The sequence below is a fragment of the Peromyscus leucopus genome, chromosome 12, assembly GCF_004664715.2.
Source record: "Peromyscus leucopus breed LL Stock chromosome 12, UCI_PerLeu_2.1, whole genome shotgun sequence".
NCBI classification, from domain to species: Eukaryota; Metazoa; Chordata; class Mammalia; order Rodentia; family Cricetidae; genus Peromyscus; species Peromyscus leucopus.
In genome coordinates this window covers 58,751,006-58,771,056 of record NC_051073.1, presented here as the reverse complement: position 1 = coordinate 58,771,056, position 20,051 = coordinate 58,751,006, and the positions used below count along the sequence as shown (strand labels likewise).

General features: G+C 34.8%; 1 protein-coding gene across 14 annotated transcripts in view; it reads right to left on the bottom strand.

The window, feature by feature from the left end:
- The window catches only part of Stxbp5l (syntaxin binding protein 5 like), a 246,753-nt gene that overhangs the window by 132,837 nt on the left and 93,865 nt on the right, over positions 1-20,051 (bottom strand). For all 14 annotated transcript variants that reach the window (XM_037209769.1, XM_028895003.2, XM_028895010.2 and 11 more), the window contains exons 6-7: positions 13,054-13,188; positions 9,687-9,750 (exon numbers count right to left, since the gene is read on the bottom strand). In XM_037209769.1, coding sequence (XP_037065664.1) covers positions 9,687-9,750; positions 13,054-13,188 — 199 coding nt within the window. The remainder of the gene's footprint in view (positions 1-9,686; positions 9,751-13,053; positions 13,189-20,051) is intronic.

Sequence of the window (20,051 nt, the reverse complement as noted above, 5' to 3'; positions counted from 1 at the left end):
TGAGACCAAGGACCCTTGGCTATACAAGTCATAGGCCCTAGGGGAGAATCAACCACTATTATTTTGCTAAATGGACTTTGTATTAAAACAACTCCTAATGACTTACTGTTACACCCATAGATTAATGTGTCTCTCATCCTTCATCACAAAAGCTTTGTGCAGTAAATGAAAATTAAAACAGAGCGCCACTGCTGGTCAAAGTGTAGAAGATAAGAGACTGAAGATTAGATGGGTTTAAAGAGAGAGAGAAAACAAGAAGTTGTATGAGTAGGGAGTTGAGGTTGAATATGGAAGGAGTTGGGGATGGGTCTGAACAAAATATAATATATGAAATTGTCAAAGAATTAACAAAAATATTTTTGAATACCATATATTATGGGATACACATAAATATTAATTGAAATTTACATTTTTATAAATTTATATTAGTTAACAATTGTTTAGCTGTTGGCATTATTAGTAATTCTTTTATGTATATATAATATATATAAAGTATATTGATTTTTAAGAGTTAAACTATATTCTAAGGATGATGAAAAATTGGTTGTGATCTTTTGTGACTTTTCATTCACATTTTGCTTGTCTATTCTGCTGAGGTGTGGTCTTGTTATGCTGACCTGGAATTGATGATACTATTGATCCAGCCTCCCAAAGTGCTGGGAAGATAGGCATAAGTCAACGACCTGGCCTCATTTATTGTTTTTCTGCTTTTGTTTAATTAGTTAATTAAATAATTGAAATAGCTTCTCTCCAAGCTGGTCTTGAACTATATAGCCAACAATGACCTTGAACTTCTGGTTCTCCTGTCTCTACTTCTGCAGTACAGGCATGTGGTTCACCATATTCAGTTCATCTTTTTTTAATTGTATGAAGGGGTTTCATTATAATATTTCATATACATATAATGCTCTTTATTCATATTCACCCCCTTCTTATCCTTACTTCCCCCATCTTTCTACTTACACATCCCTAGTAGTCTCTCTTTTACTTTCACGTTCTTTACTTTCTTCCAATATTACTTTTTACTCTTTACAATGACTTTCTATTACCAAACCTGGTCCAAGATAGTCTTTGCAGAATCCACACAATGGAATTCAGAAAGGATGAATCCTTGCCTACTACTCCTATATCACTGTGTCATCCAAGTCTAATTGTACTAATCTCTGCAGTGACTTCAGAGATACAAGATTGCCTTTGGTAATCTTGGCAGGTGGAGATAGTTTCAGGAATTTCTGTTCTGTCTTCCTACTATATCTCTAATTAGAATGTCAAGAAACCAAAGAGAGTCTTAATCCAAGTCACTGAGAATATCTGTCTAAATTACACTTAAAGAAAAAATGGTATATTTTATACAGATGGGTGGTATACTTTGAGCTTAATCTTGGGCTAATATTTCATTTATTACCTGGTTACTTAGTTCATACAACTTACCATTTACAGGAGAACCACAATATTGTTTTTGGATTTGACAATATTAATGCCTATTTTGACCTTTTAGATAATTTTTCTGAAATTTTTTTCCTCTACAAATGGTCAGTATTGTTCCTATATGTACTTATATTTGATATATATTTACGGAACATTTTAGAATCTCTCTTCAAACGCAACAAGATCCCCTTTCAATAGCTATATTCTGGACCTGAGAATTGACTTACACATGGAAGACTGATGAGATGTGTTTTTCCATGTTGGTGATAATATTAAGAGAAAACTGCTCTTTACTTTTTTCTGATTATGCAAACCAAACATCTCAGTCAAATGCCCCACCTAATTTTGTTCCTAGAAATGGCATGTACTATTAGTTAACACCATAGATTCATGCATTGCTACTCTAGCCTAGCTGCTTGTTACAGTAATTTATACCCATGCTGACAGATGGTTAAATATTGCCACCTGGCCTCTACCAATCTAGATATTTAATCCTCATAGATAGTTTGGAGACTGGCTCGTTGTTATCATTTCCTACTGTCAACAAAGGCCTAAAAAAAGATAGCCACTATCTAGTTTTGTAAATGTGTTACCTGCTTTTACAGAATATGCTGCCTTACTTAGTAGAAACAATACCCTTAGAAGCCTCTTGGAGAGCACTGAGGAGGTGACTTAGTTAATACTCTTCATTTTTGTTTCTTCTGATCTGATCCCTTCTTTAAAACTACACCAGAAGGTATAGTTGGTATTTCTAGTTATCAAATGTCTCTGTTGAGTCAAGGCTTCAGAAAATTATCCCCACAAACTATGGTGATATTTTATTTGTGCTGAAATGTAATTTTATTTGTATGTTGACAAATAAATTGGTTGGAGATCAGAGGTAAAAGCGAGCCATTAAGCAGAAGTCTTGTGGTGGTAGCCTATGCCCTTAATCTGATCACATGGTAGGCAGAGTCTCTGTGTGGTCAAGGACACAGCCAAGCATGGTGACCTGAATCTTTAATCCCAGTACCAACCATAGAGAACAAGAGGTCTGTATAGACAGGCAGTGACAAGAAAGTCATGTGGCTGGGTTTAGAGCCAACAAGCAGGCAGAACAGGAAAGCAATAAAAAGGTCATACAGGAGAAGGTCTCTCTCTCAGGGGAAGGACGGCAGTGAGTGGTAAGCTAAAGTGGTCTTGGCTCTTCGCTAGTACTCTGATCTCTTGGGCTTTTAACTCTATATTTGGCTCTGTGTTTCTTACTGACTGTTGAGAATTTTGTCTACAGCAAACTACTAGGGCAAGTATCCTCACCAAAGAATTATATCCTAAGCCAGGCAGTAGTGGTGCACACCTTTAATCCCAGCACTTGGGAGGCAGAGGCAGGAGATCTCTGTGAGTTCGAGGCCAGTCTGGTCTACAGAGTGAGATCCAGGACAGGCTCCAAAGCTACAGAGAAATCCTGTCTCGAAAAACCAAACCAAAACCAAAACCAAAACACAAACACACACACACACACACACACACACACACACACACACACACACACACACACAAAAAACCAAAAACCCAAAAATAAAAAAAAAAAACCAACAAGAATTATATCCCAAGTATGCCTTGTGTAATGAACCGACTTCTATATAGCCTCCAAGTTCAAACCCTTAAAAATCTTTGCTAAACACATTCCTTTGGTGACTGACATTATGGTCCTCAATTTCTTTTGTAAATATTCTACTTATTTTACACATATTTTGTTTCCTCATAGAGAAAGACTTATGAATTTATGTTAGATTGTAATGATATCTGAGGTCTGATTCTAGTTTTAGATCTGAGTTAATAACTCCAGGTATCCTTGTGAATACAATTACCAGTCTCCTAAAGAATAAAAACTATTTTCTCTAAGTAATAGTAAAAGTGATGACTCTTGGTCAGATGGGTTCATGGAAGTTGAGGCTGGTAAAAAAGAGTTACAGTTTTCTTAGGTTTATCTTCATGTTTCCCTATTCTGGGTGTGGTAGTTGAAAAGCATGATTTTTAAAGATTCATATATTCGTTCAAAACTTCAATATGTAGCCTTATTTTTGAAAAAAGGTCTTTCAAATGTATAATTAGTTAAGAATTTTGAGATGAAATTATCCTGGACTTTAAGTGGACCTATCCCTAAATGCAATGGCTGGTAACCTTGTTAGATAAGGAGAAGACACAAAGAGACAAAAACAGATGCCGAAGTTGGAGCTGTACTTCCTCAAGACAAGCTACAAGAGGTGGGAAAGTGTCCCCTAGAGATTTTTACAGCAGTGGTTCTCAAACTTCCTAATACTGCAACACTTTAATACAGTTCCTCATGTTGTGATAACCCATACCATAAAATTATTTTCAATGCTACAAAGCAACTGTAATTTTGCTACTGTTGTGAATCGTAATGTAAATATTCATGTTATACAATAGTCTTAGGAGATCCCTGTTAAAGGGTCATTTGACCCCTAACAAGTTCATGAAAGGGTTGGGAACCCATATTTCAGAGGGAACATGGTCAAACCAATAAATTGATTTCAGACTTCTGGCTTTTAGAACTATGAAAAATTAAACATTTGTTGTTTTAGGTTATTCAGTCTGTGTTCATATGTTATGGTAGCCCTAAGAAACTAATTTATAAGAACCAGGAGTAATGTTCTTTCCTAATAATGACACTGGCTTATCAAAGGATAACAATTGGTTTTTTTATAAACAGTTCTTGAGCCCAATTTTAGCACAGTTTTCCTAAATATGAAAGCAATAAGAATTCCTCTAAAGATACCTTAAGATGCCCCTGGGATAAGGTAAATCAGTAATCAATATCTGGGATGATGTAGGAAGAATAAAGAATGTCAGCCCTGAATGTCAAATAGTGCAGTGCTTAGTAGTGATACAGCATGTATTTGCATGCACAAAACACTGGGTCTGATCCTCAGCACCATTAAAAAAAAAGTCTATCACATGACAAGAAATGTCTCTATTATGTAATTAAGATCAGCCATTGGTGTGAAAGAGGTACCTTACACTTTCCAGGTAGGCCAAACTAATAAAATGAGTCCTTAAGAGAGGAGATGTTTTCCCAGATGTAATCAGAAAGAGTGCTGTCAAGGAACAAAGCTGGGGATAATAGTTCATTGTCAGCTCTAAAAACAGACAAAGGGAGCTACCAACCAAAGGATGTGTGAAGCTTGCAGGAAGGCAAGAAAACAGCCTCTTTTCTGGAAAGGAGTTCAGTTCAGGGGGCTGCTGTTCGCTTCCTGGCACACAGAATTGTAATACAGTAAAATTTTGCTGTTTTTAGCTACCATCAGTAGCTTATATATTAGTACAAGAAAATAAATGCTGTCAAAGGAAGCTGTTTCACCCTCATCATTATATGTCATTAACCCATATTATAAGTACTTAATCTCTCACTGTCTTATCTTTCCAGGAGTCCCCATTCCAATTAACCACATGAAAATGTGCAAGTAATTATGGCTTTATTGTATGCCAGAGTTTAATGTCACTCCACGTGGTATCTTCCACAAATTCTTTGATTTTATAGAGAAGAAAATCCAACTATAAATATCCCATCAGGGGCAACAATCTATTCAAGGACTCAGCAAACTTTAAGAGGCTGCAGATGTTATGATTTATTATTATCTGAACCAGAGTTCTGTAGAAACGAGCCTGAGGCAAGGTTCTTATGCTAATATTTCAGGGAAAATATACTCTCTGGATTGCAGTATTAAAGGGAAAGTGAAGTAGAAGAAAGATAACTCAAAATTATGCCAACCATTATTTCATGGGGAATGTCAGAAGAGACACATCAATAATTATCTGGCAGGTGTTTCATCAGTATGGACTTATGGCCTTGTTTCTAAATCATGACTCAGAACAACCCAGTTAAAGGGAGGAGAATAATTCATTCCCCGTCTTTTGTCTGACACTGGTTAAAATTGCTCCATAGGAAGTTAGCATCTCTTCACTAGAGGGCCATGTCATTTGACCCTTGTGGCAGTTTTTAGGAAAGGTGGAAGGTGTACTTTCTGCTGTAGAATACCTTGTGGATCCAGAATTAGTGAGAAGAGCTAGGGGTGCTGGATATAGCTAGTGAACTTTAGGAAGTAGTGCTGCAAGAAGTTTATTAACCCAGCCAACCCTGAAATGGAGCAAGCAGGGACATGTTTGAGAGACAACACTAGAACATCCACAAAGATGTACTCATTAATATTTCTCATATAGAAATCTCCAATCCAACAGCATTCTTTTCTGTCTGACAAAAGGATGTTCAAATTCCTTAGAAATAGTGTCTTGGAGCAAAGATGTTCTGTGTTTGACTATGATATTGTCTTGTTTCCATAGGAGTCCTAACATCACTACTTTCTTTCTTTTTTTTTAATTTTATAATTAATTTAATTTTACATACCAGCCACAGATTCCCCTGTCCTCCCTCCTCCCACCCCACCCCCCAATCTACCCTCCATTCCCACCTCCTCCAAGGCAAGGACTCCCCTGGGGATTCAGCTCAGCCTGGTAGATTCAGTTGAGGCAGGTCCAGTCCCCTCCTCCCTTCACCTAGGCTGAGCAAAGTGTCCCAGCATAGGCCTACTTCCAAAAAGCTCATGCTAACATTGTCCTTTTTTTTTTTTTTTTTTTTTTTTTTTTTTTTTTTTTGTTTTTTTTTTTTCTAGCTCTTAGCTTCCAAAAAGCCAGCTCATGCACTAAGGACAGGTCCTGGTCCTATTTCTTTTCTTATAGTAGCATCAAGACTTCAAAGAGAGCTTCCCTTTCCACATTGAATTTATCTCGGAAATGTGAAAAGAAATGTTTAAATAAGAAAATCTATCAACATATTCCAACAAATTAAAAAGTACAGAATACTTAACCCCATACATGTAGGAACCCATTCAAAAAATTCATCATAAGTCATGATTTAAAATTGTCAGAATACTAGAAGTAAATAGGAATATTTTTGTTCTTTTTGTGTAAGGGGCTGAGAGTGGGGTAGAGACAGAATCTAGGGCCTCAACTTGTTAGCTAAAAGTAAAAACAGGAATAAATAATTAATATTTAATAATGTTCTACATTCTGGCCAACAAAACATAAGATACATATAACTATCTATGCTGGAAAAGAAGAAATAAAAATCTACATTTGTTACACCTTCATAAATAATTTATACCAGAGAATCTAAAGACAGATACTAAAAACAAAACATTCATTGATGCTTCCATTTTTTTTGAAAACACAGTACTTTATATACTAAAAATAATCAGCTGTTATCAAACTGATTTAATGAAAATTAAGTCAGGGGGCAACAATATGGGCTCAGCAGGTAAAGGTACCAGCAGCCAAGTTTGATCACCTGAGTTCAAGTCCAAAAACTTATATGAGAGAAGACCAACCCCACAAGCTGTCTTCTGATGTCCGCATACACCCATGGCACAGGCATGCCCCACCCCCACACATACTAAATGAAAAGAAAGTTATAAATCTAAATTAGTATATAGAATTTAACTAACAAAAGAGATGTACAATTTTTATGAAGAAATATTATAAAGTTATATAAAACATAAAGGAAAGAAAAGCAAGCCGGGCAGTGGTGGCACACCCCTTTAATCCCAGCACTCAGGAGGCAGAGACAGGTGGATCTCTGTGAGTTCAAGGCCAGCCTGGTCCACAGAGTGAGATCCAGGACAGACACCAAAACTACCTGTCTCAAAAAAAAAACCCAAAATAATAATAATAATAATGATGATGATGATAATAATAATGAAAGAAAAGCAAATAAATCATGTTCATAAATGGAACTTGCTAAACAGTGGGAAACCTGACCCAATAAGTGGATTATTTAAATATACAAAATAAAAGTAATACCCTTATGTCAAAAAACATAAAATTTATACAGAAATTAAATTTAAATTATGAAATAGAAATACTCAAAACTGACAGGAAAAGTAGAACTATGGGTTTTAACCAAGAAAGGAAAGCCTTATTAAACAGAAAGCAAGACCAAAAGACTGACAAAATTGAATATAGTAAAAGCAAAATCCTAGTTCATAAGAAGGCAAGATTTACTCTAGGTGATAGACTAATATGTTGCAGAGCAACACATTGGCATTGGTGTTCTGCATCAATATTTACAATCCTTTTTAATTGTCAATGCAGTTACCACACACTGCATTATTTCATAAAAACTTGAATAACGCAAAGAAAGAAAACCCTTTCTCTTTTTCCCTAATCCCATGTCTAGTTTCCTCTCTGGGTCAGTACATATCTACTCAGGCTTCTGTTTTTAGGCATGCAGTATACACATACAAATACAAATGCATTATTCACATAGTTTTATGTTTCTCTACTCTGGAATTTTCCTTTTAAAGTTTGCCTTAGTGAATTTCCATTATCTGTGTGTGCATCAACATTCATTTATTTAACTTTCAATTAATAGACATATTATTCCTTATTCATATAAATAGTATGGATATCTGAAAAGGATTATTGAAGTCAAATGATTTAAAACATGTCTTAACTTATTATAACACTGTTTTCTGTGTCTCTATATATTTGCATGTCTAATCCAAATTATGAGATAACTGGGATAGTTCTATAATCTTGTGATGTGTGAGCTATGTCTGCATAGCCTTTTCCACTGTCTAGTGCTAGTAAACATTTGCCCGCCTGACGGGAAAATCATACAGCTTCATTTTCCTGACTGCCAATGAGGGTGTTTCTTCCACATACCAGTAGAAACTATGCCTGTACATGAAATATAACTTTATTCAGCTCAGAAAAAGTTTGTCTCATTTGCTTCTTAAGTATTTAGGACAATTTATTTTTAAAATATTTTTTACTTTTGGGGATTATAATATTACATTATTTCCCCCTTCTCTTTTCTCCCTCCAAACCCTGGCATGTACCCTCTTGCTCTATTTTGAATTAATGGCCTCATTTTTCACTGACGGTTGTTACATGCATATATGTGTTTGTATATATGAATATACTCCTTGATACTTATGTACAATTTTGTACATTATGGTCAAGCTGTTGAGTCTGTATAATGTTACTTATGTGTGTGTTTTTAGGACTGACTTCTAGGTATTTAGCAGCCAGCTGGTGTGCTATTGCCTGGGGTGACTGTTTTTCACACACTCAGTGTTCTTTAGTTGCCTGCAGTTCTTTGTAAATGTGAGGCCTCACAAGCTTTCATCAACAAAAACAAATTCTGATAATACCTGGTTAGCATTACATTCTACTTATGGATCAATTTAGATGTACCAAATATTGCTTCATCAGTTGAACTTGCCTTCCATGTTGGATTTTTATTAGACTACCACAATTCCTATCCTTGAAAAATAAATAATTTACTTAAGAAACTATACCTACAGCAAATAATTTCATAATTTTTGTATAGTACTTAGTAAGAATTATACACTTGACAAGACATCTGTAAAGATGAGGTTTTAGAATTCAAGTTATCAACCATTTCATTATCAAAGGCAAATTATGAAATAATCAGGATTGTTCTTATAATATGATAATGTATTGGCTACATTTGCATAGCTGTGACCAAAATATCTATAGATCAACTCAAGGAAGAAAAGATTTATGATTTGCAGTTTCAAACAGTCTAGTCCCCATTAGTCTTGAGGATGAGGAAGAACTGAGCTTTTCGTGTCAGGGAAGGCCACAAAGCAAAGAAACCACATCTAGGATGAGGCCAGAGGAGAAACAGATCCAAGAACACACCCTCATGACCTGCTTCTCCGCCTAGACTCCATCGCCTACCTTTTCCCACCCCCAATATTGTTATCACACAACGAGGCCATCGGGGACTGATCCATTGAATGAGTCAGAGCCTCATTTTCTAACCACCTCTAGAAACCCCAGCACAGGCACACACACTCAGAGATGTGCTTCACTAATCCCTTGGAATTTATCTCAATGAAATGCATAAACACTTTCTATATTAGTGTGTATTTATAAGAAAATCAAAATTACCTAATTGATGTTACTGGATATTGGTCATGAATTAGTTAATACCAAAGCCAAAGAACAGATACATGATTCATGAGTCTTTGGAAAACAAAAAACTTAGAGCATTAGTAGAAAGAATATTCCATTTATTTGTTCACTTGCTCATTCACACTTTCAATAAGTATTATTTTTATATGTCACTGAATGCTACAAACCAATTGAGATGTTAAATTTCAAGAATCAGTTTAAAATATCTTTTTCTAAAAATAAGGAAAACAAAAGCAAGAATAATGTGGCATACTTACTTTTCCTTCATCTCTTGGGCTATCACTTAGATGAACAACTGGGCCTGGGTGAGTCTTGGTAGATCTGTTAAATTAATAACAATAACTTAAAACTAATCACCAGAGAATGACAAAGAAATGAAAATTAAGCTGGAACACACTCCCCATGTTCTTTTCATATTCACACAAAATTTTAGCTTTCCTTATGAACTACTTTCTTCTTCCTATTAAATTTAGTAAAGGAGGTTTTCTTTAATCAGGTATGAAAATCAAGTTCTACATTTAAAAATGGTACTTTAAAAAAATTTTTAAACCACCTTTCTGTGAAATATGAGTCTTTGATATTTTTAATGGGTTTATTAATACAGATAAATGCTCCAGCCTTATGTAGTAAACCTATTTCAACCAAATTTTAAAGTGCTTACCTAATTAAAGATTTCCTTTGACATGAAATTTCCTATGATTTTATCCCTAAAGCAAAGTACAGTGGCATCCTGGGTTTAAAAAGAAATGCTTTCATAATTAACTAGTAATAGCTATCTTACAGAAAACTGACAAACAGGGAATCTAGTTCTCTGATGATGTCTAGTTTATCTGGTTATCCAGTGCAACCAATAATAAATAATTATGCATATAACAGCACAATTAAAAGTTAAAAGAACCTTGTCAAGCCGGGCAGTGGTGGTGCGCTCCTTGAACCACCACTTGGGAGACAGAGCCAGGCAGATCTCTGTGAGTTCGAGGAGAGCCTGGTCTACAGAGCAAGATCCGGGACAGGCACAAAACTACACAGAGAAACCCTGTCTCGAAAAAAAACCAAAAAACCAACCAAACAAAAAGAACCTTGTCAATCTGACCTTAAGTTTATTCTACCCTGATTATCTGGCATGGTTTCTTTATAAATCTAATTTAACATGATTATTGAATATGATTATGTCATAGTTAAACATGACATGGCCTCACATAACCAAAAAATTATGTCTTCATGTTCTACAACCCTTTTCATGATCCAGTTGTTGTAGACGAAAAGAAAGGAAGAAAGGAACTGCATACAGGAAGGGTAATCCAATTGTGACTGAGTTGGCACAGTTCTACTTTATTTCTTAAGAACACAGAAAATCCACTAAGAGCCTTCACAAAACAGTTAAAACTATTTAAATCCTAGAAACTATTTTGAAAGTAATAAATAAGTAATTTTAGGCTTCTCTTATAATGATTCCTGAAAGTGGCTCAAAGGAATACATAGATTAGATATTGAGAAATTTTGTGAATGGATTCATTCACCCAATTGTCAGATGTATTTTCTCATCTAAAAATAGATACAGTAACATTGACCTTACTGAATAACCATATATACACATAATGTATAATAACATATATATATACATATACATATATATACTTAATGGCAAAAGATAGACCATATTCAATAGTATGTATTGATATTGTTCTATTTGAAAATCAGAATTACTATTTATATTCTAGAGTATATTCTCAAAGAAAATAAATTAAACAAGGCTACAAAGAATAGTTTATATAGCTTTTTTAGTTCTATTCATATGTAATATATACTTACATACAATTGTAGTTGTTCTAGAAAGGTAAATGCTCCTTATAAAGAATAATGTCCTGAATTCTTTATTAAATAATAATAGTCAACAAACCAAAACTGTCACCTGTCTGTTGAGTTTGATTGAACCAACAATTTAAAGTATATTACACGATAAACTAGTGAAAACAATAAAATGTTTCATAGAAAAAACAATCTATTCTTAAAACATTGTTTAATTTAGAGTTTCCAAATGTTAAGTATTTTACCTATACAAATTTGCATAGTAAGTGTATATGCAAATGCAATCAAATATTCAATTGTTTCCAAAATTACTGACATGCTCCATTTTTACTCATAAAATCATATTAAAGGAATATATTTTGGAAATATAGGTCAGAACATATGCTAGGCTCTTTCACCTAGAGTCTTACTGTATAATAAAAGTGTTCTAGTTCAGAAGATAATCCAACATTAAATTTCTTATTTGTAATGAAGTTTTAGAGTATAAAAGAGATTGTTTTATACTAATATATCAAAAGTTAATGGGAAATTTTTATGCCACTTTGCTACTTAAAGATAATGACTATCAACATGTTGGCATATTTTCTGTCTATTTCTCCAACATTAACTTTCAAAACCCCAGAAAGTGTCACTAGCAAAACATACTTTCAGGAAAGAGACAAAGTTCAGAGATATATATTTCTAATGTATATTAACAAGTGGAGAGTGATTAAAAGACAATTCAGGGGATTGGGAGTTGTTGATATTTAAATTTTTTATTTATCAAGTGGAATTAATTTCTATGGAATACACTTTGGAAATACGAGTATAATTAAAATCATTGAGATTAGAGAAATAACTTGTTTTCAAAACAGATTTAAGTTCATTAAAACAGTTTTAATTAGAACTTCAGAGAATTATAGAATACATAGGAAAATGAGTCAAAATCAAGTCAAACATATCTTACTAAGGACTTGATATGTATAAAACTAATAACAAATAAAATTGTTTTCTTATTAAAACACAGACCAAAAAATATGTTTATATGTGCACTACACAAATAGATACTTGAACTCCATAAAATTTTAGGTTTAAAATAGCTCACACTTTACATACGCAGAAGATTAAATATTAATGCCAGAGCTATACCAGTAGTGCTGGAGAGATGGCTCAGCAGTTAAGAGCCCCTACTGCTCTTCCCAAGGACCTGGGTTTGCTATCTAGCCCCAACAGGGCATCTCACAACCACATGTAACTCCAGTTCCAGGGGATCTCGTGCCCTCTTCTGGCCTCCACAGACACTGCATGCATAATGTTTACTTACACACATGCAGGCAAAACACCCATACACACAAAACAATGAAGTAAAACAAAAAAGTTCGAGCTGTATTGTCAAAACATGAAGGAGATTGAGTTAACTGCTTCGCTTTGATCTCAGAACTATATTCTAACAAGACAAGAGTTAAATTATTATCATTAATAGTTATGCCTTTGCTTACATTTTTTTCATATACAACAATCCATTCTCACTATGGTTATGCTAATGTCAATTATAATATCATGAGATAATTTACCTGAATAAACTGTAGTGTTATTATATTTTATTATCATTGTTGACATATGTAAGTTTTTACATATTTTTACTATATGTGAAGTGTATAAAAATACATTATTACATCTAAATCTATTTTAAAATTCTCTGTGGTTTTATTTTAGTTCAATTTTATTTAAGTTAATTACACATTAGCAATGGAGTTATCAACTAATTATAATCTAAGGCTACATAACATATGCAATATTTTAGTCAAATAAAGAGACAGCCAAGTTCAAACTTACAGTTCAATTGCCTTGTTCCACATGATGACATATCCAGAAAGAATGAAAGACTCAATATTTACAATATGTGTATTTCCTCTTTCTGTTCCAACATAGAGCCATTTACTCTGGAAAGGTAGATGACAGTAAGTAATTCTGAAAGAAAGAAAATTATAATTAAAATATCTGAATTTTACATTTGATCAGTACATTTTCCTTACACATATTATACTAACATTAAGTTATATTTATAAAAATAATAGGAAAACCTATGTACTGAAGTGGCATTTCCTCATTAAAAATAGAACATAGGACAAAAACAACAATATATCATTTAAAATAATAATGACAATCACTACTAAGTGTCTGTTTATAGGCATGAGTTTACATGGTATCTAGTTTTAAATTTTTTGACCAATACACAAAAGCATAAAAGTTGTATATAATAATGGGAGCAATATGATGAAAAATATTTAAATCAGGTTTATCATTTCTAAATTAAGAAATCTTGTAAAATCTTTTCTTCCAGCATTAGTAATGGTGGTACATTATTGTCATTTATAGTCATCACACTGTGAGACAGTATTTCAGAGCTTCCTTTTCATATCTGACATATAGTATCTATTAACCAACCTTTCCCAGCCTTCCCCGACACTCTTCCTTCTTCCCTGTCCTCTGCTTCTGGTACCCACCATTCTAATTACTATTTCTAAGAGATCAACTACACTATTTGTCATTCTGAATACAGCAATACAAGCAAGTAGATATTTTTGTTTTACATAGAAGAAACTAAGGTTTTTTTCAGTAGTAGAAAATTGAACCTTATTTTCAGATATTTTTATTAACCACAATGCACACATACTCAAAATGAGAGAGGAATGTCCTGGTAATTAATACCTCTAAAACTGTGACTAGGTATCTACTTTGAAAATGGAACCATTTTACAAGGTAATTTAAAAACAGGCTGTTTGAGGCCAGCCTGGACTACCGAGTGAGTTCCAGGAAAGGCGCAAAGCTACACAGAGAAACCCTATCTCGAAAAAACCAAAAAACCAAAAAAAAAAAAAAACAAAAAAAAAAAAAAACAAAACAAAAAAAAAACCCTGTCTATTAAGACTATTAGGATAGAGATAATTCTAAGTGTTTTACATATTATATACAAAATACAATGTAAATTATAAACCTCTCTTCTATAAATGTTTAATTTTGTCTTTATAGATGCATATATGAGGCTGAAACTGCTCGCTTTATAATTGTCAAAGTCCAACAGTTAATAAGTATTAAGTGGCAAAACTGTGATGCAAGCCATTCTTCACTTGATCTTAACCAAAAGGCCAAGAAGCGGTGCAAACCATTCTTGTTCAGTTACAAAATTAGTACCTTCCCGCTGAGCAGTTTATTAATTGAAATACAAGTCACTTCAAAGATAAATCAGGTACATAATGAACATCAATTTCAGAGTTCATGGAGAAGTAGTAGTTATGTCTACATGAGAGTATAAATAATTTACTTTGTTCAGATGCTTCACATTTATGTAGTAGGAGAAAACTGTTAAGGTCAGAGAGGCACTTTATTCTTCCCTTTGTGTGTGTGTGTGTGTGTGTGTGTGTGTGTGTGTGTGTGTGTGTGTGTGTACATATACAATGTGAGAGTGCATGTTTGTGTGTGAGGGCTGACATTTCCAGAGTGTGAATATGGAGCTCGGGGACAATCCCGGGTATGGTCCACTCTTTCCACCTTGTTTAAGGCAGAGTTTCTCTCACCTTCCACAGTGCTGCATACTTCAGCCTAGTTGCCCTGTGGGGGCTTTCTCTTTTCTCTACCTCCCATTTAACTGTAGGCCTGCTGGAATCACAGACATGTGCCAATGCTTCTGGACTTCCTTTAGTTTCATTATTCTATTCATCTTCATAATGGGCTTCCTGGTTAGCTCTGAGAACTGTTCCATGGCTAGAGCCATAAGGACTACTACATATGTAATGTGAAGTATAATGACTCATCTATTAACACTGTAATTACTCTCTCCAATTTGGATTCATTGGGCTCTTCTAGACACAATAAATTTAAAATTAAAATTAAAAAGACAATATGTTAGCAGATAATCTCTTTCCAGAACATGTTACTGTATCAAATATTTTCTGGAGTTTACCTGAAAGACTATTAGAAGAGCTGAACAAAATTTTGACATTAGGCAAACAGATCAGCTTTAAAAAGAATGTGAAAGGTAAATTCCATTGTATAAAAATGTAAGAGTGAAACTTATGAGTGCAATTGTACACAAAAATCAACAGTGAACAGCCAGTGTGTCGATTGCATATTCTCAGCCTGTCATACTGATGTTTCAATATCCTATCTCTCTAAACCAAATGTTATCTATCCTGAAGAAAACTCTAGGAATATGATATCAATAACACTAGAAACCTGTTATGATGTAGCCAGTGCAAAGTTAATTGATTTTCTAATTAATGAGTAACCTACATGATACTGGAAATCTTTGACTAAAACATGAAGTCTAGAATTGCTGTCTCCAAAGGATATTTACTAATATTACACAGGAAATAACTTGATGGTCATGTTTCTAGGCAATGAATGATCAATTTAACCTTTAATGGAAATAGAAACTCATTTTAAAGAAGATATAAGATCACAGGGAGGTCTTCTAAATCACGGGGAGACAGGGTAATAAAATCTCAGAGCTTTAAACAGGACATGAGGAAACCTCAATATTACAGTCATCTGGGCATTAGCACATAAAATCGGAGAACTGCTAGGTTCAGTAATAAAACCTGAAGCAGGGGGTACAATTCCAATGTAAACTGACCTTCTAGAACAGGAAGAATGAAATACAGAAAGAAAATCCCAACAGAAAAAGAACTAGCCTGGCAAGTAACTCTTTAATGAGTAAGTAAAGAGAAACTAGACAAAGTCTCATGTACTACCCATCATTCATCTGTTGTACAGGGTTATAATAACCATTCAAGATTTCCAAACTTTATCCGAATAAAAGTGTGACTTACTTAAGATGAATGACGTGGACAAAGGGTGTGATTATACTTGTTATGTGTACTTGATAATCCTATTAATTGATAACTTTATACAACTTAATTTTTATTCATTAAGTCTTCATTTGTAACTCATTTTGGTTATCACCATCTGACATGCAAATAATTTTAATCTGTTGTATGTAAGCCTTGGAAAAATAATCTTGTTCCCATGTCCATATTAAATATCACAAAGCATTTAAGACATTCTTAGCTTTCCATCCACTTATCTATTCAGCTTCACTGAGACTTTATAAAAACTAGTATTCTTCAATTGAAGGGCATCTATGTTGTTTCCAGGTTCTAGCTATTACAAACAGTGCTGATATGAACATAGCTGAGCACTTGCCCTTGTGGTATGATTGAGCATTCCTTGGGTATATGCCCAAGAGTGGTATAGCTGGGTCTTGGGGGAGATTGATACCCAATTTTCTAAGAAAGCACCATATTGATTTCCAAAGTGGTTGTACAAGCTTGCATTCCCACCAGCAGTGGAAGAGAGTTCCCCTAGTTCCACATCCTCTCCAGCATAAGGTGTCTTCAGTGTTTTTGATCTTAGCCATCTGACAGGTGTAAGGTGGTATCTCAGAGTCATTTTGATTTGCATTTCCCTGATGATTAGGGATGCTGAGCAATTCCTTAAATGTCTTTCAGCCATTTGAGTTTCCTCTGTTGAGAATTCTCTGTTTAGTTCTATAGCCCATTTCTTAATTGGACTGTTGGGCATTTTGATGTCTAATTTCTTGAGTTCTTTATATATTTTGGATATCAGTCCTCTGTCAGATGTGGGGTTGGTGAAGACCTTTTCCCATTCTGTAGGCTGTTGCTTTGCCTTGTTGACCATATTTTTTGCTCTGCAAAAGCTTCTCAGTTTCAAGAGGTCCCACTGATTGATTGTTTCTCTCAGTGTCTGTGCTACTGGTGTTATATTTAGGAAGTGATCTCCTATGCCAATGCATTCAAGACTACTTCCTACTTTCTCTTCTATCAGAATGGATAAATAAAATGTGGTACATATATACAATGGAATACTACTCAGAGAAAAACAATGACAGCATGAGGTTTGCAGGCAAATGGATGGATCTAGAAAAAAATCATCCTGAGTGAGGTAACCCAGACTCAGAAAGACAAACACAGTATGTACTCACTCATATGAGGATACTAGATGTAAAACAAAGATGACTAGACTGCTACTCACAACTCCAGGGAGGCTACCTAGAAAACAGGACCCCAAGAAAGACACAGGGATCACCCAATGACAGAAAAATGGATGAGATCTACATGAACAACCTGGATATGAGTGGGGGTAATGAAGGGCAAGGGTCGAGGCAAAGAGAGCTTAGGGGAGTGGGAGATCCTAGCTGGATCAAGAACAGAGAGGGAGAAGAAGGAATAAGAGACCATGATAAATGAAGACCACATGAGAATAGGAAGAAGCAAAGTGCTATAGAGGTCCACAGAAATCCACAAAGATACCTCCACAATAGACTACTGGCAATGGTCAAGAGACAGCCCGAACTGACCTACTCTGGTGATAGGATGGCCAAATACCCTAATTGTCATGCTAGAAACCTCATCCAATGACTGAGGGAACCGGATGCAGAGATCCATGGCCAGGCCCCAGGTGGAACTCCAGGAGTCCAATTGGTGAGAAAGAGGTGGGTTTGTATGAGCGAGAATTATTGAGACCAAGATTGGAAAAAGCACAGAGACAAATAGCCAAACAAATGGAAACACATGAACTGTGAACCAATAGCTGAGGAGCCTCCAACTGGATCAGGCCCTCTGGATAAGTGAGACAGTTGATTAGCTTGATCTTTTTGGGAGGCAGCCAGGCAGTGGGACCGGGAACCTGTCGTCCTCAGTACATGAGCTGGCTGTTTGGAACCTGGGGCTTATACAGGGACACTTGGCTTAGCCTGGGAGGAGGGGACTGGACCTGCTTGGACAGGTTGAATTCATTTCCCAGGGGAGTCTTTGCCCTGGAGGAGATAGGAATGGGGGGTGGGCTGGGAGGAAGGTGGGGTGGGGGTGGGGAGGGGGGAGAACAAGGGAATCTGTGGCTGATATGTAAAATTAAATTAAATTATAAAATAAAAACTAGTATTATAACACACACACACACACACACACACCACTACCACCACCATCCTTTTCATCTGATACATAGGTCATGAGAGATAAAAACAAATACATAAGAAAAATAAAAGCAAAGTGTGTTAATGTTTATAAAAATTTCAAAAGAAGAAGAGGCTTATTGGAGAGTAAGGAAAATTAAAGTAATGAAGGTTCTATTGACTATTTAAGGTCAATATACAAAATAAGCATTTTCACACCTAAATAATGGATGTATTTTCAAAGTTATTTCCTAGGACTCAATTTATGAATTCTGTAATTCATGTGATATTTGAATTTTAAACATGACAATATAAATATGGGTTTGATGCCAAGTTCTTTCAAGTTTGGTGTGTTCGTACTTTGTATTTTTTTTCACCACTTATATCAATCTGAACTGCTTTAAACTGTCCCATGGCACATTATATCTTATTTTAACAATAATTTGATGTGAATGAATTTTTAATGATTTTTATGATGGTTAGTTTTTTTTAAAATAGTGTTGAGCATCAAACACATTCTAGGTAAGTGCTCTACCATTGAGCTATGTCTTTGGACCTGATGTTGTGTATCTGTTCAGATTTTCACAAAATTATTAAGTGCAGAGGAAGTTCCTGACCTAAATACGAATGTCACTATCCTATAGCTGGGGGTGTGGATAAAATAGAAGAGAAGAGAAAGGGCCTTTGTCTTAGGCATATACTCTCTGTTTCCTGGTTTCTATGAGATGCATCAGTTTGCTCTTCTACATCCTTGTGCCATGATGTTCTGTCTCCCAATGGTGCAGAAACAGTCAGGTGATCATGGACTGAAACATCTGAAACCAGGAGCCTAAATCAATCTTTACTCCTTTGTTCTCTGGGGTGCTTGTATGTTACAAAATGTCTAACACATAAATAGTACACTTCTGATATGTCAGTAATCCATAACAAAATCAAACTATTTGGTACTAACATAATCATAAATACAAATCAAACTTTGTGAACTGAACCTACATAGCAGCATTTTTTTATAAAATAATCTGTTCAAATCATTTAGGATGTTAGTATTAATTTAAAGTAAAAATAAAAACATTCCAAGTAAAAGTTACTGGGAAAAATTCACAACCCCAGACCATGACCATAGTCTTCAGTTTAAGAAAGAGTGTCAAAATTCATAACCCAAAACTATTTTTAAAAGAAAATGGTACTAAATCATTGTTCTATATGAGATTCACTGGAGCAAGGCATAGTGCTACATGCCTTTAATCGGAGCACTTAAGAGGCAGAGGCAGGTGGATCTGTGAGTTCAAGGTTAGCCTGGCTATGTAGAGAGACCCTGTATGATGGATGGATGGATGGATGGATGGATGGATGGATGGATGGATAGATAGATAGATAGATAGATAGATAGATAGATAGATAGATAGATAGATAGAAAGAAATTCATTGGGAGAGTTTGAATTTGAAGGTCTTCTTTCCAACAAGTTCCAATATTTAACTGGGGCTATTTCTCATGTAGGTGCCAGTAAATTCTTGAGTTTCAGGCATAATGATTCTGGTCATAATGCAACTAAGACCTTACTTAGCCTCTTGTAGAATATTTGTAATTGCACAACCTAACTCAGATATGCTGAATCAAGTGTATATTGAGCTGCAGGTGGAAAACAACACCAGAAATGGTGTCCAGTATTTCTGAGACAGTATCTACTAATAATGTTTTAAAACAATTTGGGAAAGATTTTGATGTACATCCACTAAATTATGCCAATATTTTAAATATTTTAAGTCTTTGAGGTAATAAACACCTAATTTTAGTGTGTGTTCTAAGATTCTAGGCACAGAAGTTATGATTCATTAGGTATGAATGGTAGTAATAATATCA